Source organism: Pteropus medius, unplaced genomic scaffold, assembly GCF_902729225.1.
Source record: "Pteropus medius unplaced genomic scaffold, Ma_sr-lr_union100, whole genome shotgun sequence".
Lineage (NCBI taxonomy): Eukaryota > Metazoa > Chordata > Mammalia > Chiroptera > Pteropodidae > Pteropus > Pteropus medius.
In genome coordinates this window covers 26,740,678-26,760,959 of record NW_024354500.1, presented here as the reverse complement: position 1 = coordinate 26,760,959, position 20,282 = coordinate 26,740,678, and the positions used below count along the sequence as shown (strand labels likewise).

Genomic DNA, 20,282 nt, shown 5'->3' with positions numbered 1-20,282 from the left:
ATCCTGAAATTCTCTGTAGTGTAATAGATACTAAAACATTATTTAGACAGAAAAATGAACTTATTTGATCTTACCCATATGATAAGTCTTTAAATGATTACAGGCAAGGATAACACAGACTACTGAAAAAAACTTTCTTGCAAGCCACCTTTATCTCCTCTCAACTACAAACCAATGTTGCTAATTAATTAGCTTCCAACTTGAAGGAGAGAAATGACAGGATTACTGTAATGTGTGTGAGAGTGTGTGTGTATACCTCCTCTATATGCATGCCATTTATGCATGTAGGTATATATGTTTGTTTGTGTATATTTTTGAGACATATCATTGGTAGTTAATTATACTCTCCTGAATTTAACATATAAAAAGGAAATAAAGTGTAGGGGATTTTTTTTTTAAATAGAAAGTTAACTGAAGAAAGATTAAGGAAATGAATTTGCTAAATGTTATATTTTCAATTACATTTAGTTTAACCAACCTGAAAGTCAATAAATAAATATTATAATGGTAAAATGATTATTTTCTTATTTTCTTTCTCAATTAGAAACATCTTCTATTCACCTGTTCACTGCAGGCTTTCAGCTCCCAGCAGCAAACAGAAAGGCAGGGCATGGCAATGGGCCTTTTGAAACCAAAAGAAAAGACTGTCACTCCCAAACTACCAGCTATTTTCCTTTTGAATACAAACACACTATTTGAAGTAATTCACTTAGCTTTTTTTAAAGGCACCTTGTGTAACCTTGCAAGTGATTTGTAATGTGGCAGGCAGTTATCAGGCAGCTACAATATTTTGCCTCAGTTCAATAAAGAGCAGCATTATTCTAAAGTTCATTCATACAGAAACATTTCAAGGGAGGTACTCTCCAAACCTAGTTCATGTTTATCTTTATCCATTTGCTGTTTGAGGGGGCAGGAGGAGGCTGGGTAGACAAACCACTGTTCTTATTTAGTTGACCCTTTTCTAACTCACAAGGGACTCAAATGTTTTGTCTGTCCTACACAGCCAAAAAAAAATGGATCAAAGCAATCTTACATTATAGCATCCTATGCATTGCACTGTCAGTGCTTGCCTATCTCTCATCCTTTTAACCTCAAGGTACACCTACCTGCCCATCTTCCAACAGCCAGGGCCTATACATTTCTTGCCTAAGAGCTGTCGTTGGCTGTCAGTGCCTGCTTTTTGGTCCGCAAATGACCAGCATGATATGTCAGGGAATTAATTCTTTCTAGGAGCTGCTGTCCACCAACAGTTAACAGAATTTGCTGTAAATACCTTAGCTCCCTCTTCTCTCAGCTTGTATATGTCTTACACTGGTTCCCCAATTTTCCCAATATGATTAAGCATCAGCTGCCCACTATGAACTTGCTTAGGGAAAAGAAAAACTTTGTTGACTGCCTTTCCTTCATATCTAACTTCCCTAATTCTTGAGATCATTCCAAAATAAATTACTTGCACTCCAGTGTTTGTTTCAAGGTCCACTTCTGGAGAAAATTGTAAGACATTATGCACCTCTTGGTAAATAAGTTTGGACTTATCTTTACCCAAAATGAACAGAGGGCAAATCTGAATTACATATTTATCCTAAATACCATTAGCAATAAAGATGTCAACAAAGAGCAGGACTACCTAATAGTCTTTTCTTGCTTATCTCCATCCCCTAAAATTAATATAGGCAATTTTAATTTTTATAGAAGTATCATTAGACTAACAAGCATTCAAACAAACAAAAAGTGCCAATTCTTTAGAGATTAATAAAATTGCTTTGGCATTTTAGTTCATTTCAGTGATGGCAATCAGTGCTAGCTAGTACATGTGTTTCTATATTCAAATCCTCATCTCAGCATCTGCTTTTAGGGGAATTCAAACTAAAACACTATAAGACATTGTTATTATCCTAGAATCAATTGTTTCCTTTTAGTCAAAGTTATTTTGATTGAAAATAGCATAAACCAATTATGCTACCTTAAATAATTATCAGAAAAGTGCATATCTTGGAAAAATTCTGGGGTTTCTAAAAGTCAGGTGGGTCCCATGAACAACTTCCTTGGAGGGCCATAGGAAACTCAGGAAATTCTCTCATGTTGGCCTTATTCTGTGCATGTTTTGTTCTGTCTGAAAATCAGACCTACAACTCCAGAATTTATCTCTCCTCTGTATTAGGAACCAGCTCTAACTGGTGTCTTCATGCCAATTTCTCACCAGAAAGTGTCAGGTGGCCACTCTGATCATTTGGCTCCAGCCAGGTGAACAATTATATATGATATAGTACTCAAAGAAAAGGTTGGGGTTCTAAAAAATAGGGGTCAAAACAAAATTAGAGAATCCTCTAGAATATCAATTATATAATATCAATTCTTTGGGACTAGAAAATAAATTGCATCTAAGAAAACTGTACTTATATTTTATTTCTAATTGGGAGTACCAAAATGAGCTACTAACTGTAAACATTAGATGCATCAGAGAATTTATTCTCTCCTACCTCCATATGTGGATCTTAAACTAACTAATATTGTAAAAATTTGATTTATCTAGATATCTCTCTATCATCTATATCTATATCTATATTTGTCTATACATCCATGTCTCTATATAGAAAGATATTTTCTTTCAGAGATTTAAATGTCTCTATAGACTACTATTTAATAGAAATCATTCATTCTAATATTTCATGTTGAGATAAATTTCAAAAGCAGTTTTCCTTTAGGGTAACATAAGGAATTATTTCCAATAATGAAATGGTTATTCATAGGTCATCTAATAAAAACTTCCATTTCCAAGGAAATATCAATATATACCTTTTGAAAAAAAACAAGAGTTATTTTTCCTTTTCTCATAACTTTCTATAGAAGGTCCTAAATACCTCCATGGGAACACATGTCAGTACTTCACCATGCTATATGAAGCTGATGGCATCTAAATCCATTTTTCTTCCTGTCCAAATACAAAAAGAAATTGTCTATTGCATCCCTACTTAAACTCCACAACACAATCTTTTTCCTTCAGGGAGTAGCCTTTCTGCCTGTATAAATACACTCTTCCAAGAATTAGCTTGTCATATGCTGGCACTGATGTATTCTGTCAGTCAGGGTCATTGCTAAATCTTCTTTTTGGTTATTGTTGTTGACATGATGAGTACCTCTGTGTTTACTAAATGATAGTGGTTTGGTACCTGTGCTTTAGGAATTAATGTAAAGTCACCAGTCACTTATGCCCTTGGGCAATTTCAAAATCTTTATGTCACATTTCAGGGTGATAGCAATGCTGGCAGTTAATATGACACTGAAGATCAAAAGATATAAATGGGCTATCACTGTGGAGGCAGATATAGGTTTCAGTTGTTCATCTAGGGTTATATCTATTTTACCCAGTGTAGGGTTGTCAATTCTGTACAAGATATTATTTCTGTACAATATATTTTTTCTTGCAAAAATAGAAAAAGCACATAACCTATTATCTAAACGTATATGGTCTTTTTTAAAAAGTTTATTGTGTATGCTATTCCTTACTATTCCATGATATAACAACCTCCTTTGCTACTTGGAACAGTGCAATCACTCAGGTTTTACTAGATACCACTACTGCTCATTAGCAGCAAATACTTTACTTCTTTATTAGTAGAATACTATACTTGTCAGATTCAGTAAACACCAAAGCATCTAGGATGGCTAGTCTTCTCCCTGTGACAATAAGAAAAGTGTGTTCATAATTTCTTCATGGATTATGTTTTAAATTATAAGGAAAAGGCAAAAAAAATCATATAGTTATATATATATAATTTTAAAGAATATAAACATGTCATGCTTAATAATTTCAAGGCAGTCATTGTTGCCTTTTGTATTGGAAGAGACATGTAGATAGTCAATACTCTAAGGTAGTTCACATACACTTAAACACTGTGATCTTTATTTTTCCTATTTTATGTATTTAAACACTACACATTCATTGTGTTTATACTATATATTTGAACACTTTAAATATGACAATGAGCAAAGGAAAATCTCTTCAGCAAATCATGCTGGAACAAGTGAATATTCAAATCTAAAAAAAAAACAACTTTGACTTTCTCTTGACATCATAGACAAAAATTACCTCTAGATGGGTTATAAACCTATGTTTAACAAGCTAAAATCATAAAATCTCTGGAAGAAAATATTGAAAAGACCTTTGTGAACTTGAGGTATGCAAAGCTTTCCAAGACAGGACACAAACGACATTAAATATAAAAAAATGATAAATTAGACCTTAGGAAAAAATCAATAGCTTCTGTTCTTCAAAAGGACACTTAAGATGTATAAGTTCCCTATATATTTTTGATATGAACCTCTTATCAGATATATCACTGGTGAAGATCTTGTCCCATTCAGTAGGTTGCCTTTATGTTTGGTTGACGGTTTCTTTTGTTGTGTAAAAACTTCTTTGTTTCATGTAGTCTTATTTGTTTATTCTTTCTTTTGTTTCCCTTGCCGAAGGATATATATCCAAAAATATATTACTAAGATATCGGAGTTTACTGTCTATGTTTTCTTCTAGAAGTGTTATGGTTTCAGGTCTTACATTTAAGTCTTTAATCCATTTTAAGTATATTATTGTATATGGTGTAAGAAAGAAATCTAGTTTCATTCTTTTGCATGTGTCTGTCCAGTTTTCCCAACACTATTTATTAAAGAGACTGCCTTTACCCCATTGTATATTCTTGCCTCCTTTGTCATAGATTAATTGACTATATAGGCATGGGTTTATTTTTGAATTTTCTATTTTTGTTCCATTGACTTTTGTGTCTGTTTTTATGCCAGTGCCATGCATGCTGTTTTATTATTATAGCATCGTAGAATAGTTTGATATCAATAGATACAACAACAACAACAAAAAAAAAAGAAATCCAATTAAAAAATGGGCAAAGGACCAGAATAGACATTTCTCCATTTCTCTTAAGAGTACAAATAGCCAATATGCATATGAAAAGATGCTCAACATCACTAATAATCAAGGAAATACAAATTAAAACCATAATGAGATATCGCTCCACACCCGTCAGAATGGCTATCATCAATAAATCAACAAACAAGTGTTGGTAAGGATGTGGAGAAAAGGGAACCCTTGTGTACTGCTATAAATTGGTACAGCCACTACAGTGAACAGTATTGAAGTTCCTAAAAAAGTTAAAAATAAAACTACCGTATGACCCAGAAATTCCATTCCTGGGTATTTATCTGATGAACCCCGAAACACTAATTTGAAAAAACATATGCACCCCTATATTCATTGCAGCATTATTTACAATAGCCAAGATACAGAAGCAACTTAATTGTCCATTGATAAAGATGACTGGATAAAGAAGATGTAGTATATATATAATGGAATATTACCAAACCATAAAAAAGAATGAAATCTTGCCATTCATGACAACATGGATGGACCTAGAAGGTACTATTCTAAGTGAAATGTCAGAAAAAGAAGTACCATATGATTTTACTTATAAGTTAAATCTAAGAAAGAAAATAAAACAGAGACAAACTGATAGATACAGAGAATATTTGAAACTTTGGCAAGTATATAGTACATGTACTTGAGAAAGGATGCAAATCCAGAACATACAAATGATTCCTACAACAATAAAGACCAACAATCCAATTAAAACTCTGTCAACATTCTAACCAATCATTTTAAATAAGAGAATACATACGAATGGTCAAATGGCAGATGAAAACATGCTCAACATCATTAATCAACAGGAAATAAAATCACAATAAGTTACCACCTGAGACCACTAAAACAGCTGTTGTTAAAAAGACTGAGAACTTCAAATGTTGGCAAGGAAGTGGAACAACCAGAGTTTTTATACATCATTGGGAGGAGAGTAAAATAGTATAACCACTTTAGAAAACTATTTGGCAATCCCATATATAATACTTAACCATGTATACATACTCTAAGACGCAGCAATTCTACTCCAAGAGAAAATATGTCCACAAAAACCTCATACATGAATGTTTACAGCAGCTTATTCATAATAAACTAACACTGAACACAGCTGAGATGTCCATTCACAAGAAATTGTATAAATGAACTGTGTCATATTTATACAATGGAACAGTACTCAGCATGAAAAAAAAATAAACTATTGATAAATGCAACAACATGGGTGACTTTCAAAAATATATTAAACTTAAGAAGAAGGAAAAGTATATACTCTATTATTCCACTTATATAATGTTGAAGAAGTCAAAAGGATCTGTAATGACGGCAATCAGAACTGTGGTTGCCAAAGGAAATCCAGATTAATGGGAAAGGGGCAAAAGGAAAGTCTCTGAGCTGAAGGAAATGTTCTCTATCTTGCCAAGAGAACTGCTTCCATGAGATCATATAATTACACAATTATCAAAATTCATCAAATTGTACACCAAAAATCTGCATTTCACTGCTCATAAAATTTACCTCCTTTTTTTAAAGCAAGAAAATCAGACAAAGTGGAGTAAAGAATCTTTATTGATTTTTGACACTGGATAAATACTACACATACATTTGCATGGGATTCATGAGATGATGGTTGATATGAAACAATTGACAAGACTCTATTTCATAAATGAGAAAACAAAGCCTCAAAGAGATTTAGAAATTTGTCCACAGTCACAAAGAAACCAAGTAGCATATCTGGGATTCAAACACTGGTGCTTTGACTTCAGCTACCATGCTGTTTCTACAATAACAGCAGCCTTCAAACCTTTTTTAACACAATTCAGAGTAAGAACTACAACACACAAACAAAAAAAATATATTTCATAAAATAATGTTTAACCTTAAAATATATAATTAAAATATTGCATAAACATACGTCTTCTTTCAGGTCGAATAAAATCAATATTTTCCCCAGTCCTGAAAAAAGACTATGAAAGATAACACATACATATTTTCATACTATATTGTTACTCAGTGTGGAGAAATATTCATACTATAAGCTTTAAGGAACTAAGTAGAGTCAGATACCCATCTCATACTCACTGTGGATCATAGCTTCACTGATCCGAATGAAGGCAGAAAATTTCTAAATTGGCTATAGAACCATAAATTCAAGGGCAAAATGTACCAACAAAGTGGTCAACAAAGTCACATGGGCCGACAAGTCAAGAACTATGAAAAAAAAGGTGTATGCAATAGATTTGGGATAAAGAATACTCAGAAGTCCAAAGATAGTCTTAGAAAAATATTAAGGATTAATTTCACAATTTTATGACATGAGATGTAATTTTGTACAAGGATGTGCCATGTTACACCAGGAAAAAGAGGGAATGGAGAGCAGAGATGATGCTGCAGCTGATGAATTGTGTTGTAATTTAAAGTGAGCAAAGGAAACAATAATTTGTGGCTGTCACGATTTTGCCGATTTAGAGCTAATAGTGTCCTCATTTTACATGTGAGAGAAAAAGGAATATAGAGGTTGAAGTAACTCACACAAAATAACACAGATATTTAATTACAGGAACAAAAACTAAACCTCAGGAATCCTGTTCCAGTGCCTATGCTGTTAACCACTACTATTAAATGCCTAGTTTTTTTATACTGTTTCCTTCCATAGCTTAAACCATACGAAACTGCTGTTTTTTTAAGTCAAAATGATTAAATTTATCGATTTCACATAGTTCAACAAATTAAATACTCTTAGCTTTCCTCCTCTATGAAGTCAAAGTTCTTGGAAGAATTTTCCAACCTCATTTTCTTATGATCTCACTATTCATTGCTCAACCTGAAGAAATTTGGGATTTTCTCCAACTCCTCTATCAATTTTTTCTTTGTTGCCAAATCCATTAGAAATGTTTGATTTTTGTCTTATTTGGCCTATCTGCAGCACTTGAAAATATTAACCAAATCCTTCATTTTCAAATACTCTATTTACTTGACACTGACATTACTTAATCTTTTCTACCTAGAGTCTAGGAAACACCTTTCAGTCAACTTTGCAGACTATTTTTTTTCTTTCACTTAAATGCCGATGTTCCTCAGGGTTTTATTCTAAGTCTCCTTTCTGTTGCACTCCATATACTCTCCCTGGGTGAACTCTTCTACTCCCAAGGTCAATTGCCACCTATCTGCTAATAAAATCTCAACCATTACCTGCAGTACAGATCTTTATCCAGCCTCAACTCTCCACCTGCATTTTTACTTCAACACCCCACATGCCTTGCAATGTATATCCAAAAGCATTAACCTCTTTTTAATTCCTGTCTCAATTACTGACACCACCATTAAACCAATTACCAAGAACCTCCTAGGCAACAGTCTTGACCACCCTTTAGTTTTCATCCCCTCTACACAAAATGATCCTTTATACTTCAGTTGATAAATTTCTATTAGCTCTGTCCACTGTTCCCAACTGCACTCTCATTATTAAATTTGAAGCACTTCTCTCCTGGATTGCTGCTCCAGCTATCTGATGGCCTGCCCATGTCTTACTGTCTGTCAAATCCTTTCCCCAAAAGGGCAGCCACATTATCCTTTAAATGAAACTCTGATATCATACCTGCCCCTTTAAACTTTCAAATAATTTCAAATAAAGTCCAAACTTTTAAAACTAATTTACAAGATATGCATGATAAGCATCTACCATTCTCTCCAGACCCACTTTTCTTGATGCTTTATCTTTTACTGTATTTCCCAAGAATACTTAATCCTTCAGATTTCTGGACCCAATTTCAACATGGAGGAAGGGGTATACAAACACCACCAAGCAATTCTCAGATACCAGCAAGACGCCCAAGAAGTTAACTCAATGCTGGTACTATCTAGCGTAAGATTCCACAGGTTAAGGATTTAATCCTACAAGACTGAGCCTGCCTCTAACTTTAGACACCAGTTGCAAGCCAAGGCTGTCACTTGTCCTTCTGACCAACCGGCTATAGACAAGGGGTTGCAATGATCATTTCTTTGAACTTCAGAGGCCAGTTGCAAGTCTAGGTTGTTAACTGTACTTCTAATGAAGGGGCTATAAACCAGGGGTTCCTATAACCTCCTCCTTGGGTTTAACTAATTTGCTAGAGTGGCTCACAGAACTCACGGAAACATCTTACTTATTAAATTACCAGTTTGTAACAAAAGATATATCTCAGGAACACACAGATGGAGGAGATGTATAGGGTGGTGGAGAGGTGGGGGAATGGAAGGGGCTAGAGGAGTAGAATATAGGAAGGGCATGGAACTTCCATACTCTGAGCTTGCCACCCTACCCAAATCTCCATGTGTCCACCAACAACTAACAGGGAAATTCTCCAAACCTAGTCCTTTGGGGGTTTTATAGTCTTTATTACATAGGAATGATTAATTAAATCACTGTCTGTTGGCAATTGGTTCAACCTCCTGCCAGTCTCCCTTTCCTGGAGGTCAGGGGAAAACATGGTTAATTATCCACATGGTTAATTAACCAACCCCCATCCTTAGGCGGTATCCAAAAATCACCTCATTAACATAACAAAAGACACCTTATAGCTCTCAGCACTTAGGAAATTACAAGGGCTTTAGGCGATCTGTCCCAGAATAGAAACAGGGAAGAATACCATACATATATTTCTTATTATAAAATCACAATATCACACTTTACTTCTACCTATTCATATAAATGTTCTCTTTTTTTTTTCAGGTTTTGTAGATGTTGCTTGTTGTGTCCATGTATAATTCTCTTGGATTATACCTGCTTCTTCACTATAGCCTGACTATAGCCTGACCATATCCTACTTATTTTTTAGATCTCAAATAATATTCCTCTTCCTATTGAAGACTTTCATGATCTCTGTAGACTTCTTTAGGGATACTACCTGGAACACCTCAAAATTATCGATCTTCCTTATCATTGCATTTTGCAGAGCCTACAGAAATTGTTTATTTAATTTAACTCCTGTCCCCTGCTCAACCTAAATAAATGTATGTCTCAGACAGTAATTCAGAACATAGATAACAAGAACCAACTGGACCAAGTCTATACTGATTCTCATTGACTAGTATATGCTTCTCACACTCACATCCTCTCTCTCCTCTCTCTCTCTCTCTCTCTTTCTCTTTCTCTCTCTCTTTCACACACACACACACACACACACACACACACACCCTACTCATTTTACTCAAAGAAAAACCATTTGGCTTATTGTAACTCATTCCAGATACTTATCACTTCATCTAATTCCATTAAATGGCTTTTAATTATCATACTGCTCTATTCTACCATATTTTCCTTATATGGATATGGTATAATTTCCAATCTTGCACTAATTTCAGAACACTAGCTTAATGTATAGCTGTCTACCATCCTTAATTCCATTCCAAAACAATTTCATATAATAAAATGCCATCTGCCCTCAGCACACCAAATGTTCTTTCATCTTCACACAATTCCTTAAAGGCCTCTTCTTCCACCAGATTTTAGATAGATAAAGAGGCAGCTTCTACTTTTTGCCTTCTAAAAAGAAGAAGTTAAACTATCTGGAGACATGGATGATCTTTAATTCAATATAACAATTATTCAAATGTATCCACTTATAATATTTACATGCCTAAACATAATATGAGAAACATATTCTATTAGGTATTCATTCATCCACTGTCTTTTTTTACATGATGAGTGTACTGCTGCATATAAATCGAATTTCTAAAAAAAAAAAAAAATTCCTTAAATTTCCTGGGAAAAAAATTACTTTAAAGAAAAAACAGATTCTGCAGTAACAGATATTTAACTTTTCTAAAAGTTTTTCAAACTAAGATATTGGTATTTCCTTAAATGAGCAATATTCTTCAATATTATTTAATGTTTCAATGTTTAACAGCTGCCTTTTGATGCTCTTTCACATTATAATTGGACATTTACCTAACCTCTGATTTATCGCTTAAAAAATCAAAACTGATTATGCTACCCTCTAATCTGCCTCTTTATATTTTCCCATAAAATAGGGACAACATTAGCTGTCTTTTTGGATGCAATGTAAGGACTTGATCCAAGGTGTATGTTTGATAAAAGTAGCTATTACTTTAGTCATCCATTTCTTCTCAAAATTAACCAATTTCTTCTCCTTCGGCCTCTGTACTATTTCTGTCACAAAGGCTCCCTCCCCTGAGCTGCATGTAGTCAGGGCCCATCATTTTCTGATACACAATTATATGAACCTGAAAAAATATCTACACTACAGAGAAAATACATTCATTCTACTTTTCTATTAAAGAAAAAAATTGAATCTTTAATGTTTTAAAGAAAACTGGCATCAATTGTGCCATTTCTAATAACAATGTAGTAATACCAACCTATCAGTTTCAGTTATTAAATCCTAAAACTCCAGAACCTATAGTTAACACTTAAATCAAACCATGTTGCTGAGTTTTGTTTCTGACCACATGTCAAACCTGCTCACTTCCAAATTTTAAACAAACTGACAATGACTCAAGACACAAGAGAGAACAAAAGTTGTTCTTCCTTCTTTAAAAAAATTCAACAAATATAAGCAGTTCTCTAAAAACGCATGGGAAGAAAAATGCCTCTACAAATCTCATGAAGTTCTCCAATCCGTTTCTGTCTCAAAAAAAAAAAAAAAAAAAAAAGCCTGGAATATTTTCCTGTTCCTTGCCACCTCATCACCAAACTCCCTCAGAAATAGCAGTCAATACAAGACACAAAAAAGTTAGGCTGTCTTAACCCGATTATGTACTTAGATAAATTTTCCTATTTGTAAATGCATTTGCCTTTCATATACTATACTTATTCAATAATATTGTATAATAATTCATCCAATACTTACAAAGCTTTGCATGACAAATAATCTCCCAATAACTGTTGACAGCAATGATGATGACAATGATGATAATGATATAATGATAAGGAGGAGGATGAGGTTGATAATGAAGAATCTATGATTACCATGACCAAAAAGAGTCATGACCTCCTCTGAATTCCTATGAATTCGTCAGCCTGTAAAATCCAGATCTTCCCATAAACTGTTATTTATATCTTATGCATACTGCTGAATACCCGGATTATTTAAAAACGAATAAAGCTCATACCCGCCTCATATACCAATAGCATATATTACAGACAGTCATTACCAACACACATTCAAGGGCATGTGTGTTAGTCAAACAGGAGAGTGCTAGCCCATTAAAATCCATCCTCCAAACTGTAACTAAATTATAAGGGTATTTATAGTAAATGGTCTAAAAATTTGTCAGTCAGGTGTTCTTCAATGTTTATTATCTCTCTCTACTACAAAATCTTTTTGAAAGCAGTGTTCATGAGGCCCATGTAGGCAATGAAAAAATGATACAAATATTCATTTCTCAAAATAGTTAATAACAATTGAGCGACAGGACACATGGCTATGATTTCTCAAGTTTTTGACAAATAAAACATGCAATCATTTCAGAACTCCCTACTTGCAAAAGTGAAGAAGTCATACAACATATATTTCTAACATTAATTTGGGAGATCAGCTATTAACCAGTACTCATTTTTTAAAAAATCTATTTGTATGTATGCCCTACTGTTGAATCGTACACCTGAAACTTACTGGATTTCATTAACCAATGTCACCATAATAAATTAAGAAAAGAAAGAAAGGAAAGAAAGAAAGAAAAGAAAGAAAGAAAGAAAGAAAGCAAGAACCAACCTATTTCCATATCGTTTATTTTGTTGAGATTCATTATTTTTGTGAGAAAAGGGATCATACTTCAATCTATAAACATTAAATCTTACACCACTTACAGCTTTAAAAAACAAAATGGTGTCAATATAATTCCAATTAAAATACATTTCTTATATATTCAGACAAAAAGGAGATCAAATCAGGTGTTCAAACAAATAAAGGCATAAGAAAAGCTGATGACACTACAGAGTTATTTCCAAGGGTTTATAAAAACTGCCTCTAATACTTCCTTCCCATTTATAGCTCCTGTGGCAACAAAGAGTTTCAACCTAGACCGTATATTAAACAGAAACCAGGAATAATGATCAGACCTCACTTTTTCCCCACCCTCAGGTACTATGTTACAAAGTCTCTTTGAAACAAGTCTCTATATTAATGTATAAGATCTAACATGCATTCATAAGAAAATATCATAAAGAAATAAATTAAAACACACAAATAAATGGGGATGGGATATTATATATCAATAAACCATAGAGTAGAGAGAAGAAGGCAGGTTAACTGAGTACCACAAGACCCAGGAATGACATGGCAATGGTTTCCCTAGTTTTTCTTGGGCTCTATATATGGCAAAGTGGGTATAGAAAAGCTGGCAATCCATAAACATCAACAGAAGCAGACAATATAAATAAATAAAGAATGAAACAAACAAACGAAAGTCTCAACAAAAGCCTGCTCTCTGGCTGAAGGACTAGAAAAAGGGCAACCTAGTAAAACAGAGAACATTTAGCAACAAACATCCTTCTCCAGCTAAACGACACAGGAAAACAAAAACAAAAACAAAGAAAACCAGTGTCTCATGTTCACCCCGTTGAGAAAGGTTAAGTAGAGAGCCGAGACATCCAACCTCAACCAGCTGTAAAGAGGCACTCTTTTGCCCTTTGGGTGGAATCAGATGGGGAACAGGGATTTCATTTCCACCAATACTCAGGAGGCCTCTTACAGTGGCAGTGGAGGCCACGTGGAGATCTTGGATGTCCATCATTATGAACAGTAGTACCAAGGCAGCCTCCTCTCTCCAAGCCAGCATATCAGAAGTCTCATTCCTGCTGGAACTTTCAGCATGCTCCAGCGGGATGGAGGCCTTCCAGCTCCTCTTGGTGTCACTACAGGCCAGACAGGGAGAAGTAACAGGGTGTTCCTCCTGCTGCTGCCCAGAGTGGTATCAGTGGATGCCTAGTGGGGAGCCTGAACTTTCATCTCCACCTGGAAGCATCAAGGTGGTCCTCTCCCTCTGCTGGCATAGTGTCACAGGAGACCTGCTAAAAGTGATTATTATTAAAACGTCTGACATGGTCACTTTGATTTTAAATGAATCACTCTGATAGCACAGTGTGTGCTCAAGTAAGGAGGAGAGAGATAGAGGATGATGAGAGTATGAAATAGATAAGAAGAGAAAAATCAATAGTGTGTATTGTTTGGAAGCCAAGGGATAAGCCAAGAAATTGGAAAATGATTGACAGTGGAAAGTGCAACCAAGAAAACTGATGACCGGTCAGAAAAATTTTACTGAAGTTGGCAATTAGGAGATGATTCAGTCAGTAGAGTCACTGGTTTTAGGACAATGATGAGGACAAAGGCCATACTGAAGAGTTCTGAAGAGGTAAACTGAAAGTGAGGCGGCTAGTGTAGACTAATAATATTGAAAGCTTGAAAGAAATGAAGAGAGATGAGTGTCAAGAGAGATTATTTTTATTACATTTGGCAAGTGAAACAAGTATTCTACTATCTTTTAAAGTTATTCAGATTGGATCAAGTTTATAGGCTGCTACAAGGAAAAAGTAGATAGGGAGGAAGAAGTTGTAGATACTGAAAAAAGGGTATAACTGTAGAATGAATCTGAAGGAGATAGTGAGCATTAGAGTTAAGGATATGGTGAACAAGTCAACCTTGAACAAAAAAGAAACATTTTATCTTCTGGGAATGAAAGACAGCAGAAAGGAGTAAGAAAATTTTTAGGTGTTAGGAGGTTAAAGAATGTCAGAAAAGGTATATCCATTTCCCCCAAGAAAACAGGATGAAATCAGCTGCCAAGAGTAAAGGACATGTGGCTTTATAGAAAGGCCTGAGGAGGTTTGGAATTACCCTTAAGGACTCAGGACCGATCCCAATCAAGCTCAAGTAAAATCCTGACAAGTAACCATTGACTAAAGGAACACGATATTTTAAAAACCCTTGTTGGAATCATTTTTCACAAAATAATTTATTTCACGGTATGGTTTATGAGTTCAAATTTCACTAAGCAGTGATTCAAAGAGTAAGGCAGTGCTTATTTTCTTACAAAATCAAGCTTCAAGTTGAGATCAAATCCATTATGCCACTGAAATATGCAGAAAATCTTGAAAAGTATCATCTCACATTTGTATATGTTTTTGTTACATCTTAATAAAAAATTCTATTTATATATAATATTGCTTATGTCATCACAAACAGCATTTTTAACCTTAAAAGAACCACGCCTGATAGATGTTACTTTTCCTGTTTTACAGATGAAAAAACTGAGAATCAGACAGGAAGTAAATGGTATAGCCATTTCACAGTAGGCAAAACTATCAACACCCTATCTCAAGTGTTTTGTTGGCTTAAGCAGAATTTTTCCACACTATCTATCATTAATGTGTTTTAACTGCAGATCAAAAATATCTTGAGTTTAGTTTTTCTGACCATTTTTGTTTTTTATTTAAGAAACATAAATAAGATTAGCCCAAATATACTGGGAGAGAAAAGAAATTACATTAATCGAAGGAAAAGTCACACGAATACTATTTTTTATCAGAAGCTGAGTTTAGGCATTATACCGATACCTCTCCTTAAGAACTCACTATGCTTTATGGAAAATATTTTAAGGAATACAATCTAAATTTTAAAAATGATCCTTATTGAGAATCTAAATACAATTTAGTCATAACAAATCATTACTTGTAATAAATGTTAAGCCCTGCTTCTCTCGTGGTCTTAAAAGCTCATCTATATCTGCAAACATGAAGGCCAATCCTAGGATAGCCAAGATTTTCATCAAAATTTGAAAACTGCACCTAGAGTTTCTAAAAATCATCCAACTATTGGGATATTTGGCAATATCTGACTTTATCATATGAGTCAACCAAAGCAATGATGAATCTATCAACATTTGCGAAGAATTCAGGTTAAGAAGTCTTGCCAAGCTGAGGACCCAAAACACTCTCAATTGGACAAGAATTTTTAATCTTTCTAAAGGTATGGAATCATCATAATTGAATCTATAAATTTCAACAGATCTATGTCTGTCGGCATACAGGCATACTTGCCTGCAAACAAAAATATTTCCATGCATTTTTAGCCCCAAACCTTCAATAATAGTTCAATAGACTTTTAAGAACATAAATTCATCCCCAGTGACCAAAATAATGCATATGACTCAAATTACATTAGAATGCAATAAATGTATTATTAATCATTAAACCAGGAAGGAACAAAAAAAGTTTCAAAAATGTTCAACCATTGATTTTGGTGTTCTGAATACACAAACACCACTCCTTTGCATCAACAGTAGTTCCAGACTTAATTGGAATTACAAAGAACCATATAGATCACCTAGTCCAACTCCTTAACTTGAGAGGCAAGAAAACTGGGCCCAGGAAAGGGAAGCTTACCAAGACTCACTTTGGGCAAAAATGAAATTAAAATCCAGATATCTGGATTTACAATTTAGTGCATTTCCCAGAAGTAGTATAGATATAAATAACTACATCTAATTTCATCAGGCAAGCAAATTCAGAGGCTAAGTGGAACTTTCAAGATCACGCTGAGTTTGTTGTTTTATCATATCCAAAAGCATCTTCCATAACAATTGGATAATTAAACAATATATTAATCACAGAGGAAAATTATTTTAATTAATTATCCATATTAGAAACACTCTTCAAACCATACTATTCAAAATGTTTTATAGGTAACAACCAAATTCATAAAATGGTTGGACTCTTCCATTAGCTTTCTCAGAATCATTCCTATTGAAAACACACAGCAGAAGCAAGTGAAATAAAACAAACCATAAAATATAACAAAAATAACCACCAAACTAGTACTTTTAATACCATGGTCTTTAATTCTAAACCAAAAATAGTCACAACTGAGCACTAATTTGTATCTATCACCAATGAAAAAAGAAAGGCAATCATTGTGAAAGATTATTGGTTCATCATCATATATATATATATATATATATATATATATATATTAGCTACCGGAAAAGTCATTCTGAAGAACTGAATCATCTGGATCATTTTTATTACTCACTCAGTCTTGAGACTGTCTGCACAGTACTGACTGAAATGCACTTCAGTGTGCACCTTCCTTCCAAATGAATATCTATGTCAGGTTTATTTATAGCCACTGCCTTCAATCAGTGCATTTCCAGGTACGAAGAATAAAATTATCTCAACAATATTCTTCCATAGAGATCTGAACCAAAGCCTGGAAATCTTAGCAAATGGCCTTTGGAAAGATAATGAAAGATCTATAATGTAAAATGTACAATAAGATTTATTAAAGATTCCAAAGGACACTCACCTTATACTCTTTAATAAGCACATATGAAGAGCCTCAGGTACAACTAGGGAAATAATTTAAACCTTATGCATCTTTTTGCATATCTCTTTATATACTCTAAGATTTTTATCATCACCTCCTCCATTCTCTTTTCCTCATTATGATTTCTCTGAAATTTGGACACCTCTTTGTTTCTTAGATGCTTTTCTCTCTATTTAGGAGCTTTTCCTCCTAAGGCTTTACAAAAGCAGGACATGCTCCCACCTACTGGGAAAAATATAAATTGCAAGGTACATCTGAACATGGTCCTAACTAAATATCAAGAAATCAAGTTCCTGGGAAAGATAAAATGTTAAAAGAACCAGGTACATAGCCTTCTCTGTTTCACCAACAACAGAAATACTTTGCACTCTATTAAGACTTTCTCATATGCATTTCTTTAGCTTGACAGTTTTCAAAAGTACACTAACTCTCATTAGTGAAAGATGAATTAATCATTGAGCCTGCTGTCCCAAAGAAAACTCCAATGAGCAGGTCAGAGAAAATCATCAATTTGCAATATTTTTTTTTTCCATTTTAAAGACATTATCAGCTAAATGAAGACACTTCTGGAAAATATACTGAAGTAAGGAATTTGAGAAGGCCTAGTTGCATTTTTAATCATTTTGAACAATACTAAGCATTTATTAACTAATTTTCACTACTATTATTTTTATGTAGTTATCTTAATTTCTTAATAAGGTAGAGGGATATTGTAACATTTTGATTGATTTTACTTTTCAACTTTAATTTCTATTTGTTTTAATTCAGTAACCAAGCAAGTAGTAAGGATAATTACATTTTAGCTTCTCAAATACTCTACAAAACCAAGTTGTTCCTGGAAAAAACAGCTTACTTGTTTCACATGTTCAAAAATGAAAATTACCTACACTTTGTTTTTGCTATAAATAATCCATCAATAAAATATTTAAATAAACCTAATCCCTATTTGAATCATACAAGGAAGATCAGAATTTTTCCTTCCATGTACACTGTCTCAAAAAAGAAAACATTTCTTTTAATGCTGAAGGGCTGGGGAAGAGGAAGTTGTCACTTTTAGTTTTGGTATAGATTAAGCCCTTAACAACCTAAAATACAAAACTGCATTGTAGTCAATTTGATGATGAAGCAATTCATTATTAATGAAGTATTCGTCAAAAAAAAAAAAAAAAGTCTGGAGGGAGGTGCGTGTGTGTGTGTGTGTGTGTGTGTGTGTGTGTGTGTGTTTAAACAATCTTTCAAAGCTACCCAAAAGACAAGACATATGTGTTCCTCGGGGGATGAAATTTCCTTTGACATTACAGGTACACAAAAGAAAATGTACACTTGGTAAAACAGTTGATCGGTTGTGGAGTATTCCCAGAGACCAGTAACTCTCAGAGTAACCCAATCATCACACTTCAAATAAATTGATAAGCACTTTAGCCTCTGTCACATTCACAAACATAAACGAACATGCATAGTTTAATCTAGGTTCATTCTAAGACTCTTCGTAGGAAAGACCACAATTAGACTAAAGGGTATCAAAATCATTTCCCAAATGCAGAAAGGAAAAAAAAAAAAGCTGATATGTAGCTAAGAAGCTTTCAGAACACTACACTGATCACCATTTACTTCCAAACTGATTTCCCTTCCCTCTGCGAAGTGAAAATATCCCTTTAAGCCGTGTTACACTTTATGCTTTCTCTATCGATGATCCTAACAGGTCACATCATCACTGCCACGAGATCTCGTAGCTTTGGTCTTTCTCAAATTAAGACGTAGAGAAGCATTGCTACCCGCCCCAAGAACAGGCTCTGTCCGACCGAGATCTGAAGCCAACATCTTCAGGGGAACAGTTTCTAGGAAGGAGACAGGCGTCCCTCCCCAACTTCACTCCCCTAAACAAGCCACGAGTGAGATGCGCAGCCGGCGGTTCGTGGGGGCAAGTCCTACCTTCCGCCAAAAGGCGCGATGCATGCACAAAAGATGGATCCAGGCTATCTTTCTCTGCCATCAGCTCAGGCAAGTATTTCTCTTCTTCCATAGCGCGGACTTCGGACAGTCCCCGGGCGAAGCGCAAGGTTCCGCTCGCTCGGACACAGGGTCGCGGGGCAGCGCGCTCCGCCTCCGCCGCAGCGAGGGGAATCTCCGCGCGTCCTCACTGGCCCATGCACCTAGCACCTGCGACTCCTGCCGTCGGGCTGCGCGGCCCAGCGCCCACACCTGCCCGTCCCTTCCGTCCTCCCTTGCTCGAGCCGAGTCCTGGCTCACACAAGCGGCCTTAACTGGAGAGGCGGGAACAGGACGCGTCCCACCTCTCCCAACCACTCATTGGTAGTGGTGCCACGAGAGGCGGGGACCCCGCGAAGGCCTTGGGCTCTCATTGGGCTGCACCGCACGTCGGATCGCCTGACTGGCAGGAGGCAGCTGCAGAGGGGAGGGGAGCGCAGAAGGTGCAAACGCTTTCTTCTTGCAGCCCAAGCCTTCCCTGGTTATTAGGCATGCCCAGTTGTGTGGAGCCCTCTGTGTCTTTAGCTGAGGGGCGGAGGGGGGAGAGAGCGGGAAAAGCATTGGTTAAACAGAGAAGCTCGGATATAAGACGGCAGGGAAGGTGCGGGAAGTGAGCGGCTGCGGAGAGAGAAAACACCAGGGAAAGTCCCAGGAAGGTAGATGGGACTTCACCTGCGTCCCTAAGGCACAGGTGTCTCCTGTCACTCATGCTGCTCAGACGCACTCCAGTGTGCAGGAGTCAGCAGTACACCCGGTCTGGAAATATAATGAAGACTGCATGTGATCGGCAGCTGGTATTTTTAATGGGCCTGACCTACATCTCCGGGACGCTGTAGGATGTTCATTGATAAACAAATAAAGCGGCTCTGGGGCGATATTGTTGTGCTGCAATACGCTTCTAGCGTACAATCATTGGGATACTGACTTAGTTCTGGTTTCTCTCCCACCTTCCCTCCTCTCCCAATCCCTATCTACGGGAGAGGTTCCACGAGAGGGATGAATTTTAAAACTAAAAAGCGATACAATTAGCCACAGCTAGTGAAGGAATTGGG

General features: G+C 35.5%; 1 protein-coding gene across 14 annotated transcripts in view; it reads right to left on the bottom strand.

The window, feature by feature from the left end:
• Nucleotides 1-19,528, bottom strand: part of KHDRBS2 (KH RNA binding domain containing, signal transduction associated 2) — a 512,467-nt gene extending 492,939 nt beyond the window's left edge. For 11 of the 14 annotated variants that reach the window (XR_005650704.1, XR_005650702.1, XR_005650705.1 and 8 more), the window contains exon 1: nucleotides 19,174-19,520. Coding sequence is in view for 4 of the 14 variants with exons in the window: in XM_039852948.1 (XP_039708882.1) it covers nucleotides 19,174-19,264 (91 nt within the window). In the remaining 10 variants the exon portion in view is untranslated. Of the gene's footprint in view, nucleotides 1-19,173 lie in introns of all 14 variants that reach the window. The other 3 variants (XR_005650707.1, XM_039852950.1, XM_039852953.1) reach the window with 3 other exon arrangements.
• Between the last annotated feature and the right edge of the window lie 754 nt (nucleotides 19,529-20,282).